The sequence below is a fragment of the Stigmatopora argus genome, chromosome 16 (assembly GCF_051989625.1).
Source record: "Stigmatopora argus isolate UIUO_Sarg chromosome 16, RoL_Sarg_1.0, whole genome shotgun sequence".
Classification (NCBI taxonomy): domain Eukaryota; kingdom Metazoa; phylum Chordata; class Actinopteri; order Syngnathiformes; family Syngnathidae; genus Stigmatopora; species Stigmatopora argus.
The window spans coordinates 2592918-2610086 of record NC_135402.1 but is presented as its reverse complement, the minus strand read 5'-3'; the positions used below and the strand labels follow the sequence as shown (position 1 = coordinate 2610086).

At 50.6% G+C, this 17169-nt stretch overlaps 5 protein-coding genes across 8 annotated transcripts; 2 read left to right on the top strand and 3 right to left on the bottom strand.

Annotated features, from left to right (window-relative positions):
• Nucleotides 1-281: 281 nt before the first annotated feature.
• cryba4 (crystallin, beta A4) lies at nt 282-4406 on the bottom strand. 2 transcript variants are annotated; one of them, XM_077623658.1, is made up of 6 exons: nt 4263-4406; nt 1282-1325; nt 1084-1202; nt 852-993; nt 638-780; nt 282-545 (listed from the first exon to the last, which is right to left on the bottom strand). In XM_077623658.1, the coding sequence occupies exons 2-6, from the start codon at nt 1318-1320 to the stop codon at nt 398-400; spliced, it is 591 nt and encodes a 196-aa protein (XP_077479784.1). In that variant the 5' UTR covers nt 1321-1325; nt 4263-4406; the 3' UTR covers nt 282-397. The 2 variants fall into 2 exon arrangements, with proteins under 2 accessions (XP_077479784.1, XP_077479783.1); XM_077623657.1 differs by lacking the exon at nt 4263-4406 and adding an exon at nt 1584-1684.
• crybb1 (crystallin, beta B1) lies at nt 2424-4517 on the top strand. 2 transcript variants are annotated; one of them, XM_077623656.1, is made up of 6 exons: nt 2424-2567; nt 2863-3000; nt 3128-3246; nt 3389-3502; nt 3594-3731; nt 4220-4517. In XM_077623656.1, exons 2-6 carry the CDS (start codon nt 2878-2880, stop codon nt 4401-4403), a joined length of 678 nt encoding a protein of 225 aa, XP_077479782.1. In that variant the 5' UTR covers nt 2424-2567; nt 2863-2877; the 3' UTR covers nt 4404-4517. The 2 variants fall into 2 exon arrangements, with proteins under 2 accessions (XP_077479782.1, XP_077479781.1); XM_077623655.1 differs by having other exon boundaries at nt 3370-3502; nt 3589-3731.
• A 753-nt stretch (nt 4518-5270) lies between these two features.
• cox5ba (cytochrome c oxidase subunit 5Ba) lies at nt 5271-6478 on the bottom strand. Its single transcript, XM_077623659.1, has 4 exons — nt 6300-6478; nt 5741-5811; nt 5564-5663; nt 5271-5493 (listed from the first exon to the last, which is right to left on the bottom strand). Exons 1-4 carry the CDS (start codon nt 6439-6441, stop codon nt 5381-5383), a joined length of 426 nt encoding a protein of 141 aa, XP_077479785.1. The 5' UTR covers nt 6442-6478; the 3' UTR covers nt 5271-5380.
• Nucleotides 6479-6683: 205 nt separating this feature from the next.
• On the top strand, nt 6684-7868 carry prpf38a (pre-mRNA processing factor 38A). The gene has a single exon (XM_077623654.1). It carries the CDS (start codon nt 6746-6748, stop codon nt 7787-7789), a length of 1044 nt encoding a protein of 347 aa, XP_077479780.1. The 5' UTR covers nt 6684-6745; the 3' UTR covers nt 7790-7868.
• Nucleotides 7869-9062: 1194 nt separating this feature from the next.
• Nucleotides 9063-16413, bottom strand: scarb1 (scavenger receptor class B, member 1). 2 transcript variants are annotated; one of them, XM_077623388.1, is made up of 13 exons: nt 16238-16413; nt 14030-14190; nt 13639-13780; nt 13364-13567; nt 13186-13281; nt 13003-13118; nt 12762-12928; nt 11872-11990; nt 11232-11305; nt 11071-11122; nt 10850-10999; nt 10731-10791; nt 9063-9370 (listed from the first exon to the last, which is right to left on the bottom strand). In XM_077623388.1, exons 1-13 carry the CDS (start codon nt 16355-16357, stop codon nt 9363-9365), a joined length of 1470 nt encoding a protein of 489 aa, XP_077479514.1. In that variant the 5' UTR covers nt 16358-16413; the 3' UTR covers nt 9063-9362. The 2 variants fall into 2 exon arrangements, with proteins under 2 accessions (XP_077479514.1, XP_077479513.1); XM_077623387.1 differs by lacking the exon at nt 16238-16413 and adding an exon at nt 14932-15280.
• Nucleotides 16414-17169: the final 756 nt, after the last annotated feature.

Genomic DNA, 17169 nt, shown 5'->3' with positions numbered 1-17169 from the left:
GTCAGTCAGTGTGGCCAATTCAAGACATGTAAACGATCAACAGATGTCAAGAAGAATGTTCTCACGTTTTGAGCTGCCAAAACTTCCTTATCTTAAATCTCTTATTTGTAGGTTATCTTGCTTTATGATATGTTAAGCATAGAAGAAAACACTTTTGGTTCATGTGAATAGGGAGAGAGAGAGATGTTGACATTTATTATGTTGAGAAGGAAAAAAAAATGCTATGAAAAGTTTATTCAGACAACATTTTGATTCTGGTCAATTACCATCCGAGAGCCACGTTGTCGTGTTTAACAAAGACATTTTTATTGTGATCGAGTTTCTGGTCGATGAGAACCACATTTTCAGCCATGTTCAAGGAAGGGGGCGTTCATGGAGGGTCCCGCGGCCGGGCCCACTACTGCTGAATGCGCCTGATGGATTGGATCTGCGGCGTCTGGCAGTGCGAGCCGAACTCCTTGAATTGTTTGTAGTCGCCGCAGTGGCGGTCGCACTCCATGATGTACTGGTAACCACGGTAACCGGGGTACTGGTAGCACACGAAGCTGCCGACAGACACACGACAAGGAGAAACCAAACGCGGGTCACTCCACGGGCACTTTTTTTGCTCAGGGGACGGACTCGGGGGGACACTTACGCGCCAGACTGGACCTTGAGGGACCCCACCTCGTTGTTGCACCAACCCATGGCCTGCAGGGAGGGGTAGTCGTCGCTCAGCTCGCCCTTGCGAGCCAGGAAGTTCTCGCGCTCAAAGATGGTCATGCGGCACTCGCGGTGGTTCTGACGGAGAAAGGCGTGGCCTAAGGCGGGGCCCACTTTTTAAGGGGGTCGGCGAACCTAACGGGACTCACCGCGCAGGCCACGGGCCTGAAGGAGGTCAAGCGCTCCACGTGGTAGGCGTTGCTACCCCCGAAGGCGTCGCACTGGGGGTACTCGCCCCGCTCCAGGATGAACTGTTGCCCCTGGAAGGAAGCGTGCTCGTAGCCCACCCAGCTGCAAAAAAAAGAGGAAGGAAGCCACGCCCCCCTCCACCGTCAAGCCACGCCCTTCCCCGCGCCAAGACGTACACACGCGCGCACTCACGCGCCGCTCTCCACGCGCAAGGAGCGCACCGTCTCCATGCCCAAGTCCATGATGTTGACGCAGTCCGAGGTGAACTCGTGGCGCCGGCCCTGGAAACACTCCTCGTCGAAGACCACGATCTGCCGCGGAGAGCGCCAGGTCAAGGTCGGCGTCCGCGTGGGGCGTCCTGCCGGCTAGCCGGGTCGGTCGGTCGCTCACCTTCCAGTGGCCGGAGAACTTTGTGCAGTGGTGCGTCATCTTGTCTGTGAGGACACGCCACACGCGTGGTTACGCCATGCTTCCAAACGCTATGAAATGGTCACTTTTCGGCAAGCGCCCCCGCCAAAATAAGAGCCCAGACTCCCTTTCAAAAGCCTATTAAAAGCGATTTTCTCCCATAACCACCCCCTTCCTGACATAGACCTCTTCCCTTCCCTCAATGCCACCCCCCCCCCCTCCCCATTTGGTTGGGGAACCCCCCCTCCCGTCCAAATGGGGGTCTTTTGGCGCCAGGGACTCACCTTGCCGCGATGCTCTTTGGCGCCGGTGAGTGAGAGTGAGAGCGGCGGGGTGCCGTCATCTCTTTTAAAGCCTCCCCTGGAAGGGGGGCCACTGCAAAAGGCCCCGCTCAGCAAGAGGGGGGTCCGCTTTTTTTGTTGTTTGTTTAAACGTGAAGCCTGGCTAGCTAGGTGTTAAGGCTAAAACAGAGGTCTCCTGGGTCGTCACATATTTTGCAATTTCAGATTTGTCTTGGCAAAACCAGACTTTATCTCTAGAAAAAAGGCATCACTTCCATTTTCAAAAGTCACCCATCGTCTTAAAATAGAGTGAACCCTAATTTCAGTCCATCAAAACATAAAAGTGTATCCAAAAAGGCCATTTGACCTCAAGTTTCTCTTTTTGAATGCAATAACTTTATTGTCATTATATAAGAACAACATTTTTTCTGTCTTTTCTTCTCCTGGACACTATTTGGCCTGACATAAGAAAAAAAGGAGGACTTGGTGGTCCTAGATGTCCCCGTCTATGATGTCTACTTCTCACTCTACTAACGGCCATTTTGGTTCAAAACAATTGGATCTATGGGGTAATTTCATGTCGATTGTGAAGCTGGTTTCTGAAAATTATTTGGTATTTGGCCTGCTTGGAGCCCCCTGAAGCAGTCATCCCCATGGTGGTATGTTGGGGAGGGGGTCAGACAAAGCCCCACCTGTCCGGCGCTTGTCCGACAATAGTTTTTTTTCGCAGGGGGCTTAACGTAGCCCCGCGCGACCCTCGACAGGCCTTTTGAATTGCATCCCGGCACCAACGGCGTTGTCAGCGCTTTCCTTTGCCGCTAAAGTGCTTACGGGGGGGCCGGAGGGGGGGCGGCGGCGAGGCTTCCAGAGCCGCGTGATGACGGCGCTCTTCTTTTGTGGCCTCTCGCCCTTTGCCAGCCTACAAAAGCGCGGCGGCGGCCGAGAACGTGACTGACGCCGGCGAACCCGCTTCCACGCCACACGCAGGTAAGAAAGGCACGCACGCACACCAGACTCGAGCCCGCTACCTTTTCACGTCAAGCCACAGCGGACAGCGGCAACCACTTTGTCACAAAGTCACCTTTACACACGGCTGTGTTTAAGCACCAAAATACTCTTTACTGAACCAATGAAATGTCAAATGTGCCGTCATTGATTTTGTTCACTCGGATGATTTAGCTCATTGCTCCCGAAACGATGATTTCCATCCTTTTAAGGTCGAAATAGGTGTATAAAATGAGGACGATTGAGTTTGACCTGCGGGAAATGTCTCTTTCTCCAGCCCCCTCCCCTCGCCATGTCTCAGATCGCCAAGTCCGCTTCCGGCCAGGGCGCCGACCCCAAGGACAACAAGGGAGGAGCGCCGGCCGCCTCCAGCAAGGCCACCAAGACCGGCGAGCCTGGTCTGGGGGTTTTCAAGGTAAGCGTTTGTTCCCCATACGACGAGTTAACGTAGCGAAACCGCTACATGAACCGTTACGTAGCAATACGAGGGCGCGCTGGCGTAAAACGGCGGAAACCGTGGGTGACTCTCCTTTGTCCTCCAGCTGACGCTGTTCGACCAGGAGAACTTCCAGGGCCGCTCGCTGGAGCTGCAGAACGAATGCTCGGACGTTTGCGAGCGCGGCCTGGAGCGAGTGCGCAGCATCCTCGTGGAGAGCGGCCCGTAAGACGCCCCGGTCGCCACCCACGTGGCTCTCGCCGCTCATTCCTCCCCTCCGACCCCTCGTGCCCCCCCCTCCCAAAACCGTGTATCCCTCCCCCCCCTCGGCGACCCCCTCCCTTCCAGCTTCGTTGCCTTCGAGCAGACCAATCTCCGAGGGGAGATGTTCATCTTGGAGAAGGGAGAGTATCCTCGCTGGGACACCTGGAGCAACTCGTACCGCAGCGACTGCCTCATGTCTCTCAGGCCCATCCACATGGTATGCACGTTTCCATGGCGACGGCCAAACGCGCGAAAGGGGAGGCCGACTCGACTTTGTGCTAACGCTAACGCGGGTTGGGACAGGACAGCTCGGAGGCCAAAATCTGCCTGCACGAGCTATCTGACTTCAAGGGCAACAAGATTGAGATCCAAGAGGACGACGTGCCCACCCTGTGGGCGCACGGCTTCGGCGACCGAGTGGGCAGCGTGAAGGTCCCGGGCGGAGCGTGAGTCGCCGCCGTCGCCTTCAAATATACGCCCTAACCGCTCCTGTTTGTTCGCCAATATTTAATTTGACTCGTGACCCTTTCATCCTTCCTGCCACGATGTTTGCAGTTCCGCTAGCACAAAAGAAAAACAGGCCCTGGGCTCATTTGGCTCATGCTAATGGTGTTAGCGTGCCAGCGATTTAGCCGGTAATATACAAGCAAGGGCGGGGCTAGCTAGCTAGCTAATGAAGAAGTGACTCTCGTGCCGAGCTAATGCTAATAATGACGCAAATAGACTGTACGTTCGAAGTAAAGCTTTAATGAATTCGTTCATTTTGGATTAGAAACGCATCTGCCAAATTTGGATGAAAAAAAGCGAGGCTACGTCATCAGGAAAAAAATGAAATAAAATAGGCGCCAATTTGTGGCCACTCCTCTTCAAATATATTTCATCGTCCCGGCTACGAAATCCGGCCTTGACGCGTTTTTGGCTGCTTCCGCCACAGGTGGGTGGGCTACCAGTACCCTGGTTACCGCGGTTACCAGTACCTGCTGGAGAGCGGCGACTACCGCCGCTGCGAGGACTTCTCGGCCGTCCAGCCTCAGATCCAGTCGGTGCGTCGCATCCGCGACTCGCAGTTCCACAAGAGGGGATCCCTGGCCTCGGCGCTCGCCGCCGGCGCCAAGTGAGACGGACGGACCATCTGGAAAGCCCGCCCCCTTTTTCACCGCCCACTTCCGGGAGATGGGCCGTTATCTCGGCTCGCTGACTTTTTATGCTGCTAAACAATAAAACTTTGGGAAAAAAAACATGGATGTCAGCTTTTTGTGTGTGTACGTGCGCGCATTTTGCCAGGAAAAAATACATTTAACATTTACAGTTTGTGTAAATGTTTACATTTAACATTTACAGTTAACGTCAACTCGATTTTATGTGGGCCGGACCATTTTAGATATATTTAGATTTTTTTTTAATAAATGGATTAAAAGAACTGGATTAAAAGCCCTGAATATGCAGTTTTTTATAGATCTAAAACAATGTTTATTTTAGTTTTTTTTAAATATATTTTTAGATTTTACAAAATGATTTTTGAACTAAAAGCACAGAAAAAATTGATTAAAAAATGACAATTATTGATTTATAAGAGGGAAAATCAGGAAATATAATATACATCTATACTCTTCATTTTAATTTGATCCTAAAACAGAAAGTCGGCACTCATGATTTACTTTCCCGGGCCACACAAAGTGATGCGGCGGGCCAGATTTGGCCCCCGGGCCACCACTTTGACACGTGATTTAGAGGAATATTAAACAATAAATAAAAAATTGGAATGAGAAATAGTCATGCTATTCAGTTCGCTTGAATCTGAGTGGCCATTAATCAAAAAATGTGTCCTTCGATGATGAGAATAACACGAGCTGACTCGAAAGTTTCCCATTTTGGATTTTATTGAAGATATAGTTTAATGATGCGTGTTACTTGACTCCTAAAGTGTGATACGTCGCCGCCTGGAAAACCTGCTTGCGGGAATGACGCTGGCGAGCGAGCGGAAAGTTCCGTCCAATCTTCGGATGAGACGAGAGGAGAATGCGTGAGTGCGAAGAAGTGCTAAACGGCTAGTGGCGGGCGTCCTAGCGGATTACCGGCCTGAAGATGGCGCGCCCTAGTGGGGGAGCTCATGCGGGACCAACTTGTAGTGAGCCCCGCACTCAGGACAACGGTGGGGTTCGCCTTCGTGGAGCCAGAACCACACAATGGCCGTGTTGTCTTCCTCACCTGCCACGAGAAACGGACTTAACGTCGTCTGGCCTGCCAAATCGGCGAATTTGCAACGAGTGGGACTTACACACGCATCCCACCATCCTCTTGTTGGAGATGGAGGGCACCAGGTGAGGGTCCTCTTTGGAGCCGGCATAGTCTTTGGGCTTCAACATGCTGTACGGGTCCTGGAAGACAACAACGGCACGCGGTTACCGGGGAAACGACGGCAAATGAGACCAGTGTCCGCCGATGGCGTTCTTACGGTGCCCTCCTTCATGGCCTTCATGATGATCTTCTCCAGGCCCGTGGCTTGCTCCTCGTCCGTGGGAATTCCTGCCACACGCACAGAAGAGGGCACTCGGTCAATAAAAGATGGAAAATGATGCATTCCCGAGAAGATACTTTCAAAATCAGGAATAGAATTAGCCTGCAATGTGACCCCACCCCTCAAAAATACATCCCAATATTTGTTGGCAATGTGACCCCTCTAAAATAGATCCTTTAAGTATGTTCACTAGGAAAGTTACAAGTACAAGCGCCAGTTTAAAACAAATTATTCATGGCTTAAATATCATTTCCTCCAGGTTTGCTGAAAAACGTCCGCAATTGACATGCATTTCGTTTTAGTGAAAGTCAAAGGTGACAGTATCGCCATGCAAATAACATTTTAAGTGGCGACGGAGGTCGAAAAAGAGGTTAAGAGTGTTCTTTTTGTTTTTTTTAATGTAATTTAAAGACTTGAGGGCTTCGGCTAAGTGGAGCCGCGTCCTTGGTCGGCCGTCATAACGCCATTATTTCGGCTTCGGCGTCTCGGTGCTCACCTCCGGCCGCCATTCCGCGGCTGAGTTGAATCACCCGCGGGGCTGCGACTCGAAGAGGACCGGCATGGAGGCGGCTCGGTACCCGGGAGGGCAAGGAGGACGCTCTCACGGCAGAACGGGCTAGTAACCTTGCAGCCGACATTTTGATTCTACTCGGGGGCAGTCAGTGCATCCGTAGAAGAAGAAGGAGGCCGGAAGAAGTACGTTCGAACGGATTCAAAAACAATTCGCTATTTTAAATAAAATCAGAACGTGAACATTTTTAAGCTTAACATTTTTTTAATTTAATTTAGAATGACGAGGAAAATGTTCTTTAAAAAAGACCAATAAGAAAAAAAAAGAATGGAATTTCTCCGCTCCGGCTCGGTAGGTGGCAGTCCGTTTGCACGAGAGGCGGAAAAGCGAAAAGTAGCAGCTGGTCGACTTCCGGTGGCGCTGGGAGCAAAATGGCGAACCGGACGGTGAAAGACGCCAACAGCATCCACGGGACCAATCCGCAGTACCTGGTGGAGAAGATCATCCGCACGCGCATCTACGAGTGCAAGTACTGGAAGGAAGAATGCTTCGGACTGACGGCCGAGCTGGTGGTGGACAAGGCCATGGAGCTCAAGTACGTGGGCGGCGTGTTCGGGGGCAACATCAAGCCCACGCCGTTCCTGTGCCTGGCGCTCAAGCTGCTGCAGATCCAGCCCGAGAAGGACATCATCGTGGAGTTCATCAAGAACGAGGACTTCAAGTACGTGCGCCTGCTCGGCGCCATGTACATGCGCCTGACGGGCACGGCGGTGGACTGCTACAAGTACCTGGAGCCGCTCTACAACGACTACCGTAAGATCAAGAGCCAGAACCGCGAGGGCGAGTTCCACATTCTTCACGTGGACGAGTTCGTCCACGAGCTGCTGCACTCGGAGCGCGTCTGCGACATCATCCTGCCGCGACTGCAGAAGCGGCAGGTTCTGGAGGAGGCCGAGATGCTGGAGACGCGCATCAGCGCCCTGGAGGAGGACCTGGACGAGGTGGAGACCAGCGACGAGGACGACGACGATGACGACGACGAAGACGACGACCACCGCAATAACAACAACAACAACAACCACCATCACCACCGTCGCCGCGACGGGGACCAGCGTCCCGACAGGGTCCCCAGCCCCGAGCCGCACCGGCACCGGGGGGCCCACCGCCGCTCGTCGCCGGCGCCGGCGGCCCCGCCGCCCGCCTCCTCTTCGCCGCCGCCGTCATCCCGGCACCGGCGCAGCCGCTCCCCGCGCCGGAGGAGCCGCTCGCCCAAGGTCAGGCGGAGCTCGCCCGAGCCCCGCCGGGAGCGGCGCCGCAGCAAGAGCCCGCGGCGGCATCGGGAGCGCCGGCACCGGTCCAAGTCGCCGCCCGCCGCCGCCCATCACCGCGGCAGCCACCGGCACCGCAGCCACTCCAAGAGCCCCGACAAGAGTTCCAAGAAGAGCCGCAAGAAGAGTCGCCGGAGCAACCAGTGACTTTCTCGCTCTCCCCCGCCTTCTTACTTCTTACTTATTTTTTCAATTATTAATTAAATACGTGACTTTTTCCACACTGTCCACGTCTTATCTTTTGTCCTCGGGAAAAGGCCGGAATTGCGAGCAAGTCGCTCACGTTCCAGCAAATTGTGCCAATACGTAGGAGCCCCCCCCCAAGAGGCTCAAAGTTTAAAATAATACTCATTATCTGTCATAGATGACGCCAGGCGTCCAATCCATTTGAAGTGGGAGGGCTGACAAATTTTCATTCATCTCCCACTTCAAACGGATAGAGCAAGGGTGTCAGACTCGGGTTGGTTCGCGGGCCGCATTAACGTTAACTTGATTTCATGTGGGCCGGACCATTTTAGATATAATATTTAGATTTTTTTTTTAAATAAATTGATTAAAAGAACTGGATTAAAATCCCTGAATATTCAGTTTTTTATAGATCTAAATCAATGTTTATTTTAGCTTTTTTTATATATATATTTTTAGATTTTACAAAATGATTTTTGAACAAGAAACACAGAAAAAATGGATTACAAATATGACAATTATTGCTTTAAAAGGGGGAAAATCAGGAACTTTAATATACATCTCTATACTCTTCATTTTAATTTGATCCTAAAACAGAAAGTCGGCACTCACGATTGACTTTCCCGGGTCACACAAAATGATGCGGTGGGCCAGATTTGGACCCCGGACTGCCACTTTGACACCTGTGGGATAGAGTGTCTACTCATCATAAACTCATTTCAAGGTTACATAAAGGCACAGCAGAAGGAACAAAGAGCCACATGAGGCTCTTGACCCGCAGTTTACACACCTGGTGACCAGTCTGTTACTCCAAAATCATCCTTATAAGGTCAGGCTGTCACTAGAATGAATCTATTGCTATATGCAAATTTTAGCTAACCATGGAGAAAACAATGTTTAACTCCGCCCCCACCATTTTATGACGGGTGGGCCATTTGAGATGCTCACATTTCATTAACCAAAAGTACCAAATCAGACTAAAATAGTTTTGGCATTGACAAAATGGCTACGGAATCACGCTCACTTGGTGGAAATATATCCCTTTATTCATTTTTCTCAACTATTACACAACAGAAAAAAAGGAAAATGGGGCTTTTTCCGACGCCGCAACCCCTTTTAAACGGGTAACGGACGATCGGGTGAAATGATTGGACGCCCTAATCCGCTTACATGACTTCACGGCCTCCCCTTTTGTGAAAGCTCTATCAAAGAAAGCGTTGCCTTTTAAAAAAAAAAACGTAGACAGACTTTGCTCTACGAGTTGATAACGAGAACAAACTACATTTGATAAGTTTATTGATCATCGTAAACACAATCCTGGAAAAGAACATCGTCGTGAACGCTATTGTATTTTGCTAACAACGATAAAAAAAAAAAGTAGCACCCGGTTTGAAAAAGTGGGGGGGCTCCGAAAGGACGGGAAGGGGGGCGGCGGCCAGAATTGCACCAGTGTGTGAGTGTCGGTGGGTCGCGGTGGTGGGCCGGTCCGCTATTTGGTCTTCTGGGAGCATTCTGCGGGCTGGCTTTTTCCTTTTCACTTTTCTGGAGAGACAAGAATGTGGCTGTTAGAATCGGGGTTGTTTCAATACCTTGTGGTACGACGAAAATTTAGATTGAATAATTCGCTCGCGATACGATTAAAATTTCGAGATGCAACCAAGCCAGGTGGCCATGACATGAGAGGCTGTTTATCATTGTCTTTTTTGCCACATCTCTTTCGTGTATAACTACTATATCTACGAGGACTAAACGATTTATTCAGACGAGTTTCGACCAGGAAACGCATAACGCGCATGCGCGGGCAAAAAGAGGGCTTTCTGGGTAATGAAGTATACTCGTGCACACAACACCGATAGCCAATGGCACCCTTTCTCAGAATAAAACTTCATTACCCACAATCAATACGTGGGTAGGCTGAGCTGTTGCATTTTTTCAGTGTTATTCCTTCCTTAGCCCGTTAGCTCCCGCGATCGCTCATTCAAGACTACTTCTCGTTGGCAAGTGGTCGTGCGTTATCCTATTGTGCGGACATTTGTGCGCATCATTTTGGGAATATTTTGAAGGGAATACAACAGCAAACAGCCCATCGATAGCGAACGTGAGGGTGGAGGCGTGGCAAACAGCTAACCCGGCCAGAACAAAGGTAACAAAAGACATAACTAGAATTCAGTTTTGTGTAAAGTTACATTAAACGTATGTTTGAGTGTGTCTGTATATATTTATCCAAGTTAATTTTAATTTGTTTGTTCATTTACGAGTGCGTTGTTGCCCCGAAACACCCCCCCCCCACCGCCTGCTTCTATGTCCGTCTGTCTATCCTCTGCGAAATGCATCTAATTTTAGTTCTATTAAACACATTTTATTACTATTAAACCACTAGTTATGTGTTACTTTGTTAATAGATGGCAAATTAGAAGAAATAAAACATTTTTTTCCAACCCAATATCGTGTTTTTGGTGTTTTTTCAGAGGGTTGGAACAAATTAATTTGTTTTCAATTCATTTCAATGGGAAACGTTCGCTCGAGTTACGGAAAAGCTCGACATACGATCTCAGTCTCGGAACGGATTACGATCGTATGTCGAGGTACCACTGTATGAAAAAGGAGCTCTTTTGTTGTCCGTTTTTTTTTGCATTCTGGGAAAACGACGGGCGAGGACGGGACGATGAAAGCATTCCCGGGGGAAGGCATCTGTTTTTGCCTCCCGTTTCCGCGGCATTAGCGCACAGGAAGCGAGCGGGCACCGCCCGCCATTAAGGAAAACAAAAAAAAACACGTTCCTTTTCTAGATTTTGCCACTATGGCGCCGCCGTTTTCACGCCAACAACTCCGCGGCAGACCAAACAGGCGAATCGTCGCCTTCCGTCGCGGTCGCTCGCCAATGGAAAATGGCGCCACCCACCTGCCGCCCCCTGCGAGCTCTTCTCCGGAGCGCCGTTGCCTGGCGACGTCATATACGAAGCCTGAAATACAAAAATGGCCGTGAGGCGAGGCGGGTTTTTCGGCCCGGCGCGCGCTTACCTTCTTGATGGATCGCCTGACGAGCATCGCGACCACGACGGTGGCCACGCCCAGCGCGATGAAGCCGTACTGCATGACCTCCATGATGGCGGGCAGGACCACCAGGTTGGTGCGGAAGGTGTCCAGGACGGGCCCGTCGATGTAGCCGCTCTGCGTTGGAAGGCAAACGTCGAAAACGCGGAAATGGCGAGGAGAGAAAAAACACGCGAGGACACACCCACCTCCTCGAACCAGATCATGGGCATGATGGTCTCGGTGAGCTTCCCCGTCTCGCTGCCGCGTCCCAAGAAAAACAAAAGAAAAAAAAGGAGAGCCTGAGGCGGCGGGCTCGCAAACAGGAAGTGTCGGACGTTAACGAGCGGCGAGGCGGAAACGGTCGTACGTAAATCCCGTCACCCGTTTGATGTAAAGGTTGAGCTGCAGGCGGATGGACACGTTGAGGGGGACGCCCGTGAGCTGAAAGCAGACAAAAGCGGCCAATCAGTTAACGACGCACGCGGGACGTACAACGCCGAGACAAAAGCGCCCTCCGACACGCACACAATCGTGAGACCGGACGGCGAGAGATTGCCACTTCCTGTTTTGCCAGCGGCTACGCACATGGTACGCTCGTCAACGCCGCTTCCGTTGCGGCTTCGGACCGTCGCGAAAACAACGTTATTGGCTCAAAGAATCGCGCGGGCACTTCGTGGAAGTCGTCAAACTGGAACGCCGCCGTAAACGCATTAACCAATTAGCTTATCTGCGAGCGTCTTCAACGCCGCCATAAAGTGACGAAGCCTTACCGCCGGTTCGTTGGGTTGCTCGCCGTTGTTTCGGGTGACCTTTAATTTTGAACTTTGACCCACTCTACGTTTACCTAATGATGATTTCAATTTTTTTTTTAAAAAGTGACCCTGACCCTAAACCCAAAGTCTGCCCGGCGACAAACAACACGACCGAATTATCTCCTGACATTTCAAGTCAACGCCATAAAGCCGACGCGTTATCTCGTAGGCGATAAAAACGGCGTGCGGCCTCACCGGGTGGATGTCGATGAAGAGTCCGTGAAGGTCCTCCTGGGGTTCCAGTCCTCGCACGGAGTCCAGCAGGACCGGGTCGGCGTTGAAGAAGTGAGGGTGCGAGATGAAGACGGGAGAATCTGAACGACAACGAACGCTTAAAAGCAGAACACGCCATTTTTCCGTGTTGTGTAATATTTGTAAACAGAGGAAGTACTAGCTGGGCCAGAAAGTTAAAAAAATAAAAATAAATCATGCACCCGGGGTTGACATTTTGAATTTCTTGGGATCCCTCTGGCATTTTCAGTAGATGTCAATCAAAATGAGACCCGGGCCGACGTAGACCGGGGTTAGCGCGAGCGTACAAGAATGTGGGGGGGATTGCGGAAATGAGGGCCTATCGCCGCTTCCTTTCTCCCCATCAAAGTGGGCGAGTGCGCGGGAGAGCAATCCTCATTTATTGGACAGGAAATTCCATTCACTTTGGAATGGACGAACTAGCTTAGCGGGGGAGACGAGCGGTGGGCCTGCTAGCTTAGGGTGAATGGGTGGTGTGCCAACTAGCTTAGGGACTACGAGCCACGTGCCTGCTAGCTTAGTGGCTACCAACAAGGTGCTTGCTAGTTTAGTGGGTAATGAGCGGCGGGCCTGTTAGCTTAGCGGGTGACGAGCGGCGTGCCTGCTAGCTTAGTGGGTGATGACTGGTGTGCCAACTAGCTTAGGGACTACGAGCCACGTGCCTCCTAGCTTAGTGGCTACCAACGACGTGCTTGCTAGCTTAGCGGGTAATGAGCGGCGGGCCTGTTAGCTTAGCGGGTGACGAGCGGCGTGCCTGCTATCTTAGGGACTATGACCCAAGTGCCTGCTAGCTTAGCGGGTGACGAGCGCCCCACAAAAAAACGGGCACCTACTTTGTCGACAGCTGCTGACGTTGAGCAGGCCCGACTGGCGGCAGGGGCAGAACCCCTGGTTGGGGGCGTAGTCGCTGCCGTTAGCAAAGAGCGTCCGGGGCGCCACGTAGCGGTACAGGGGGATGCCCTTGGTGCTGCTGGAACGCTGGTACACCAACTCCATGGACCTGGACGGGCAAAATAGAGGCGCGTGGGAGTTAGCGCGCCGAAGCTAGCGCGCCGGGAAACGGGACACGCCCACCTGCAGGCGTCTGGACTGTAAAAGGGTAGCGTGGAGCGCTCGTTCATGAAGGGGGGCCACATCTGACCGGCCGTGCCGTTGATCATGTTACACTGAGGCGTGCGCCAGTAGCTCAGCTGAAAAACAAGCGGCGAGCTGAGAGGGCGGCGAAAAGGGGGCGTCGCCCGCCACTTTCAACGCTACCTGGGTGAGTCCGTTCCACGAGTCCACCTTGTGCACGTTGCGGATGTCGTCCCGACCCGTGAAGATGTTGAACAGGCCCGTGTCCGAGTTGTTGAACTGCGGCGGCGGAGGGGAGGGAGTCGGTGTTGCGCCGGGGGCGGGGCCAGCGGCCAGGCGGACGGACGGACGGACGGCTCACCTCGCTGAAGAGTCCGAATTTCCCGGAGGCCGGCAGCGTGCCGGGCAGGTACTTGTTGAGGAAGTCCACCAGGCCGCTTTCGTAGCCCCACATCAGCTCGCCCACCGGCTTGGTGAGGAAGGGGCCTTCCTTGAAGGTCTTGAACGTAGCGCTGATCATCAGCCGCACGGCGAACGGCAGGTTCTCCATCATCACCGCCGCGCCCTGAGGAGAAAGACGCCGTGGGGGCGGAGTCCTCCGGCGGGTGCCCACGTCGGGACGCCGACGCCGCCTACCAGGACCAGCATGTTGGGGATGGTGACCACGTCCGACTCGTTGCCCGCCGACATGCCGGGTTCGAAGAAGTAGCTGCGTTTCTCTCGGTACGTCACCGTGTGGTTGGCGTGGAAGGTGATGTTCTCCTTCTGGCATTGTTTCCTGCGGGCGCCACACATACGAATCCATTAGCGTCGCGTCGGATTGGAGCGACAAACTGGTCTTTCGTCGCCATGGGCGGCCATTTTGGGGCTACCTTTCCATTATAGTCTGTCTATGCATTGACATTAAAAACGACAGAAGGCTAAAAATGGTCTTTCGTTGCCACGGGCGGCCATTTTGGGGCTACCTTCCCATTATAGTGTATGCATTGACATTAAAATGAAGTCAGAAACAGCGAGCGGCGCCCACCTGTACACGTAGGGTCCCCGTTGCTCCAGCATGGGCTTTTCGCCGTTGAGGACCTCCTTGGGGTTGAGCACGTTGAAGAAGTAGACGGACATGTAGAAGGGGACCGGCATGTCCTTCCAAATGTTGTACGACATCTCGTTGCTGGGGTCGATCACCGTGTTCTGCCGTCACAAGAACGGTCGCAATTTTACGCTTTGCAAAAAAAGTTTTAAACTTCATCTCGACTTGATTTATCTAGATCAAGTGTGTCAGACTCGGGTTGGTTCGCGGGCCGCTTTAACATCAACTCGATTTCACGGGGGCCGGACCATTTTAGATATAATATTTTGATTTTTTTTTTATAAATGGATTAAAAGAACTGTATTAAAATCCCCGAATATTCGTTTTTATAGACCTAAAACAATGTTTATTTTTAGATTTTACAAAATGATTTTTGAACTAAAAACACAGAAAAAATGGATTAAAAAATGACAATTATTGATTTAAAGGGGGGGAAATCAGGAAATTTAATAGACATCTATACTCTTCATTTTAATTTGATCCTAAAACAGAAAGTCGGCACTCATGATTGACTTTCCCGGGCCACACAAAATGATGCGGCGGGCCAGATTTGGCCCCCGGGCTGCCACTTTGACACAAGTGATCTAGATCGTAAACCTAGAAGTCCGTTTTTATGGACCCTAAACACTGGATGATTGTCTTCCCTGTGGCCAAATTTTCTTTTGACAACCTTTGTGATTGGTCACCGAGATTTGCAGAAGACTTGAGGCAAAGTCCGAACAAAACATTGATTTATCGAAATATAAATGACACCGAAGACACATTTTCCTTATTTTTTGAAGAACGATACGTGCGACAGTGATTGAAAAAAAAACATACTCGCGCAGGTATGCACGACTCACCTTGACAACCTGGTCGTCGATGATGATGGGACCCACGATGGCCAGGAGGGTCCCAAACACCACCATCAGGACCCCCGTGACTATAAAACCCACGGCTACTCTTTCTTTCCTGACCCCCATCGTTGTTGTTGTTGTTTTTTTTACGGCTAAGCGCTAGCCTGCTAGCTACAAAGCAGAGCCAAAAACTGGACAGAGGCCGAGCGCTCGCTCAAAGTCTCCCGGGGGCGGCTCACTATCCACGGGGCATTTCAGATGAGGCCCGGGGCAAAGTTTGACAGCTCGAAAGTCCGCCATGTCCTTTATAGATCTTCGCACATTGTTGAGGTTGGCGCGCTGGCCCCGCCCCCATATTCCCATAATCCCCTCCTCCGAGTCCTAGACTCCGCCCCCTCGGAATCATCCTAAATCAAAGCTCTTTCACAAATGGGACGTAGCACCGTGTTTATAAAAGTCGCCATTGTGAGTCAAACTTGAAGAACACAAAATAAAGAAGAAAGTCATCCAAATTGATGGTATTTTCCAAAAGTATATCCTAAAAAATAATTCTATCTGACGCCCTGACCTGGACTTCTTGTCATCGATTTCTTGTGTCCTCCTTCTGTTATGAATTTATTTATTTTTTATTTTTTTCACACATAATCGCGCATATGTGTTCACTTTACTTGGTGTATTCATTTCCAGATCGTCTTATTGACATACTTTTTGGATGAGCTGCGAATGGGAGTTATCAGATTGATCTTTTTGTCATTTCCTGCTCATTTGAGAGAATAACAAAACTTTAAAAAGTTGATTCTGGCTATCTTAGCCTCGACATTTTTCCCCTCTGTAAAAAAAAAAATAACGTCATCGGAGCTGACATTAAAACACCCAAATGTCAAAAAAAAGCAATTCACATTCCTAAAAATGAGCATATTAAGCATTATTCCTGTAACTTTTATCAGAAATTGAACAAAAACTGATCCTAAAGACAGAAATTTAGGGTGTGCCCCACCCACTACCCATAGGTAGGCTTTGGCACCCCCGACACCTTCGTGAGGATCAGCGGGACGGAAAAAGAAAAAAATGAATGAATTAAACATCACAAAAAATCTATACAACCATCGACTCACCATCTTTATTATAAAAAAAGGATGGAAATATGTTTGCAAATGATAAATGTCCTTCAAACAAGTGAAGACAACCAATATTTGGACTCCTCAAAAAAGTTTTTCTCCTTAAACATAATTAAGAGACGTATTAATAGAAGCCATTTGGATTTGTTTCCAGTCCAGAATTCCTTTAAAAAAAAGTGAAACAATAAACGTACCTTAATGATCTGCTGGTTCATGACGGCGCGTCCCACGAAGATGAAGACGAAGCCCGACAGCGCCATCACGATGCCGGCCACCATGAAGCCCAAAGCCACTTTGGACTTGTCCACGGCCATGACGGTGAGGATGCGGCTCCTCGGGAGCTGTCGTCAAGGAAACGCTGGCCTGCCTTGCGAGCGAGCGAGGGAGGTCGCGCGAGCATACCGCCGACCGGCCTTTATACGCGCACGCCACAGGCCTCGCCCCCCGACATCCCGCGAGGAGTCGACGCACGTGTTCTTCTGCGGCTTCCCGTCCGGCAGACGTCGTGGCGTGACGTGCTCAGAAAGTGGAAAGAAATAAAAAGGGAATTTTAGCGCCTTAAAGTGAAAAGAAAAAAAATTGATTGACATTAAGCATTGTGACATGTTAGCGACTAGCGCACTGCTACTTTTCAGGAACGGGAACTTGAAGCGCATCGGCGTATTGGGACCAAATCTTTGTACGACGTTTCCTTCTTGCAAGGACGAAGTTTCATCTTGCCAACTCGTCTTTAGACTTCAAAGTCAAATAAAAGGACGCCAATTCCTTTTTCAAAGGAAGGCCGAGACGGCATCCAAACAGGAAGCACCTTAAGAGCACATACGCAGTGATTGTTTTTCGTTCTGAGGTCGAGGGTTCGATCCCGGGCCTCAGTTGTGGCGTATTCCTGACTTTTGCCCATGTTTGTTCTTTGTTTGATTTTCTAGCCTGTAAAGTAAGATGTAATATGCATACAAGAACATGCACGCTGTGTGTGTGTGTGTGTGTGTGTGTGTGTGTGCAGGATGTGGTGAAATGTGTTGCGGTCCTAAATTTGCCCACAGGGCACAAAAATAAACCAAAAAGAAGAGATAAACTTGCCCTTTTTACTATTTTGTGGAACTTTCTTGATGAAATTCAAGGAAGT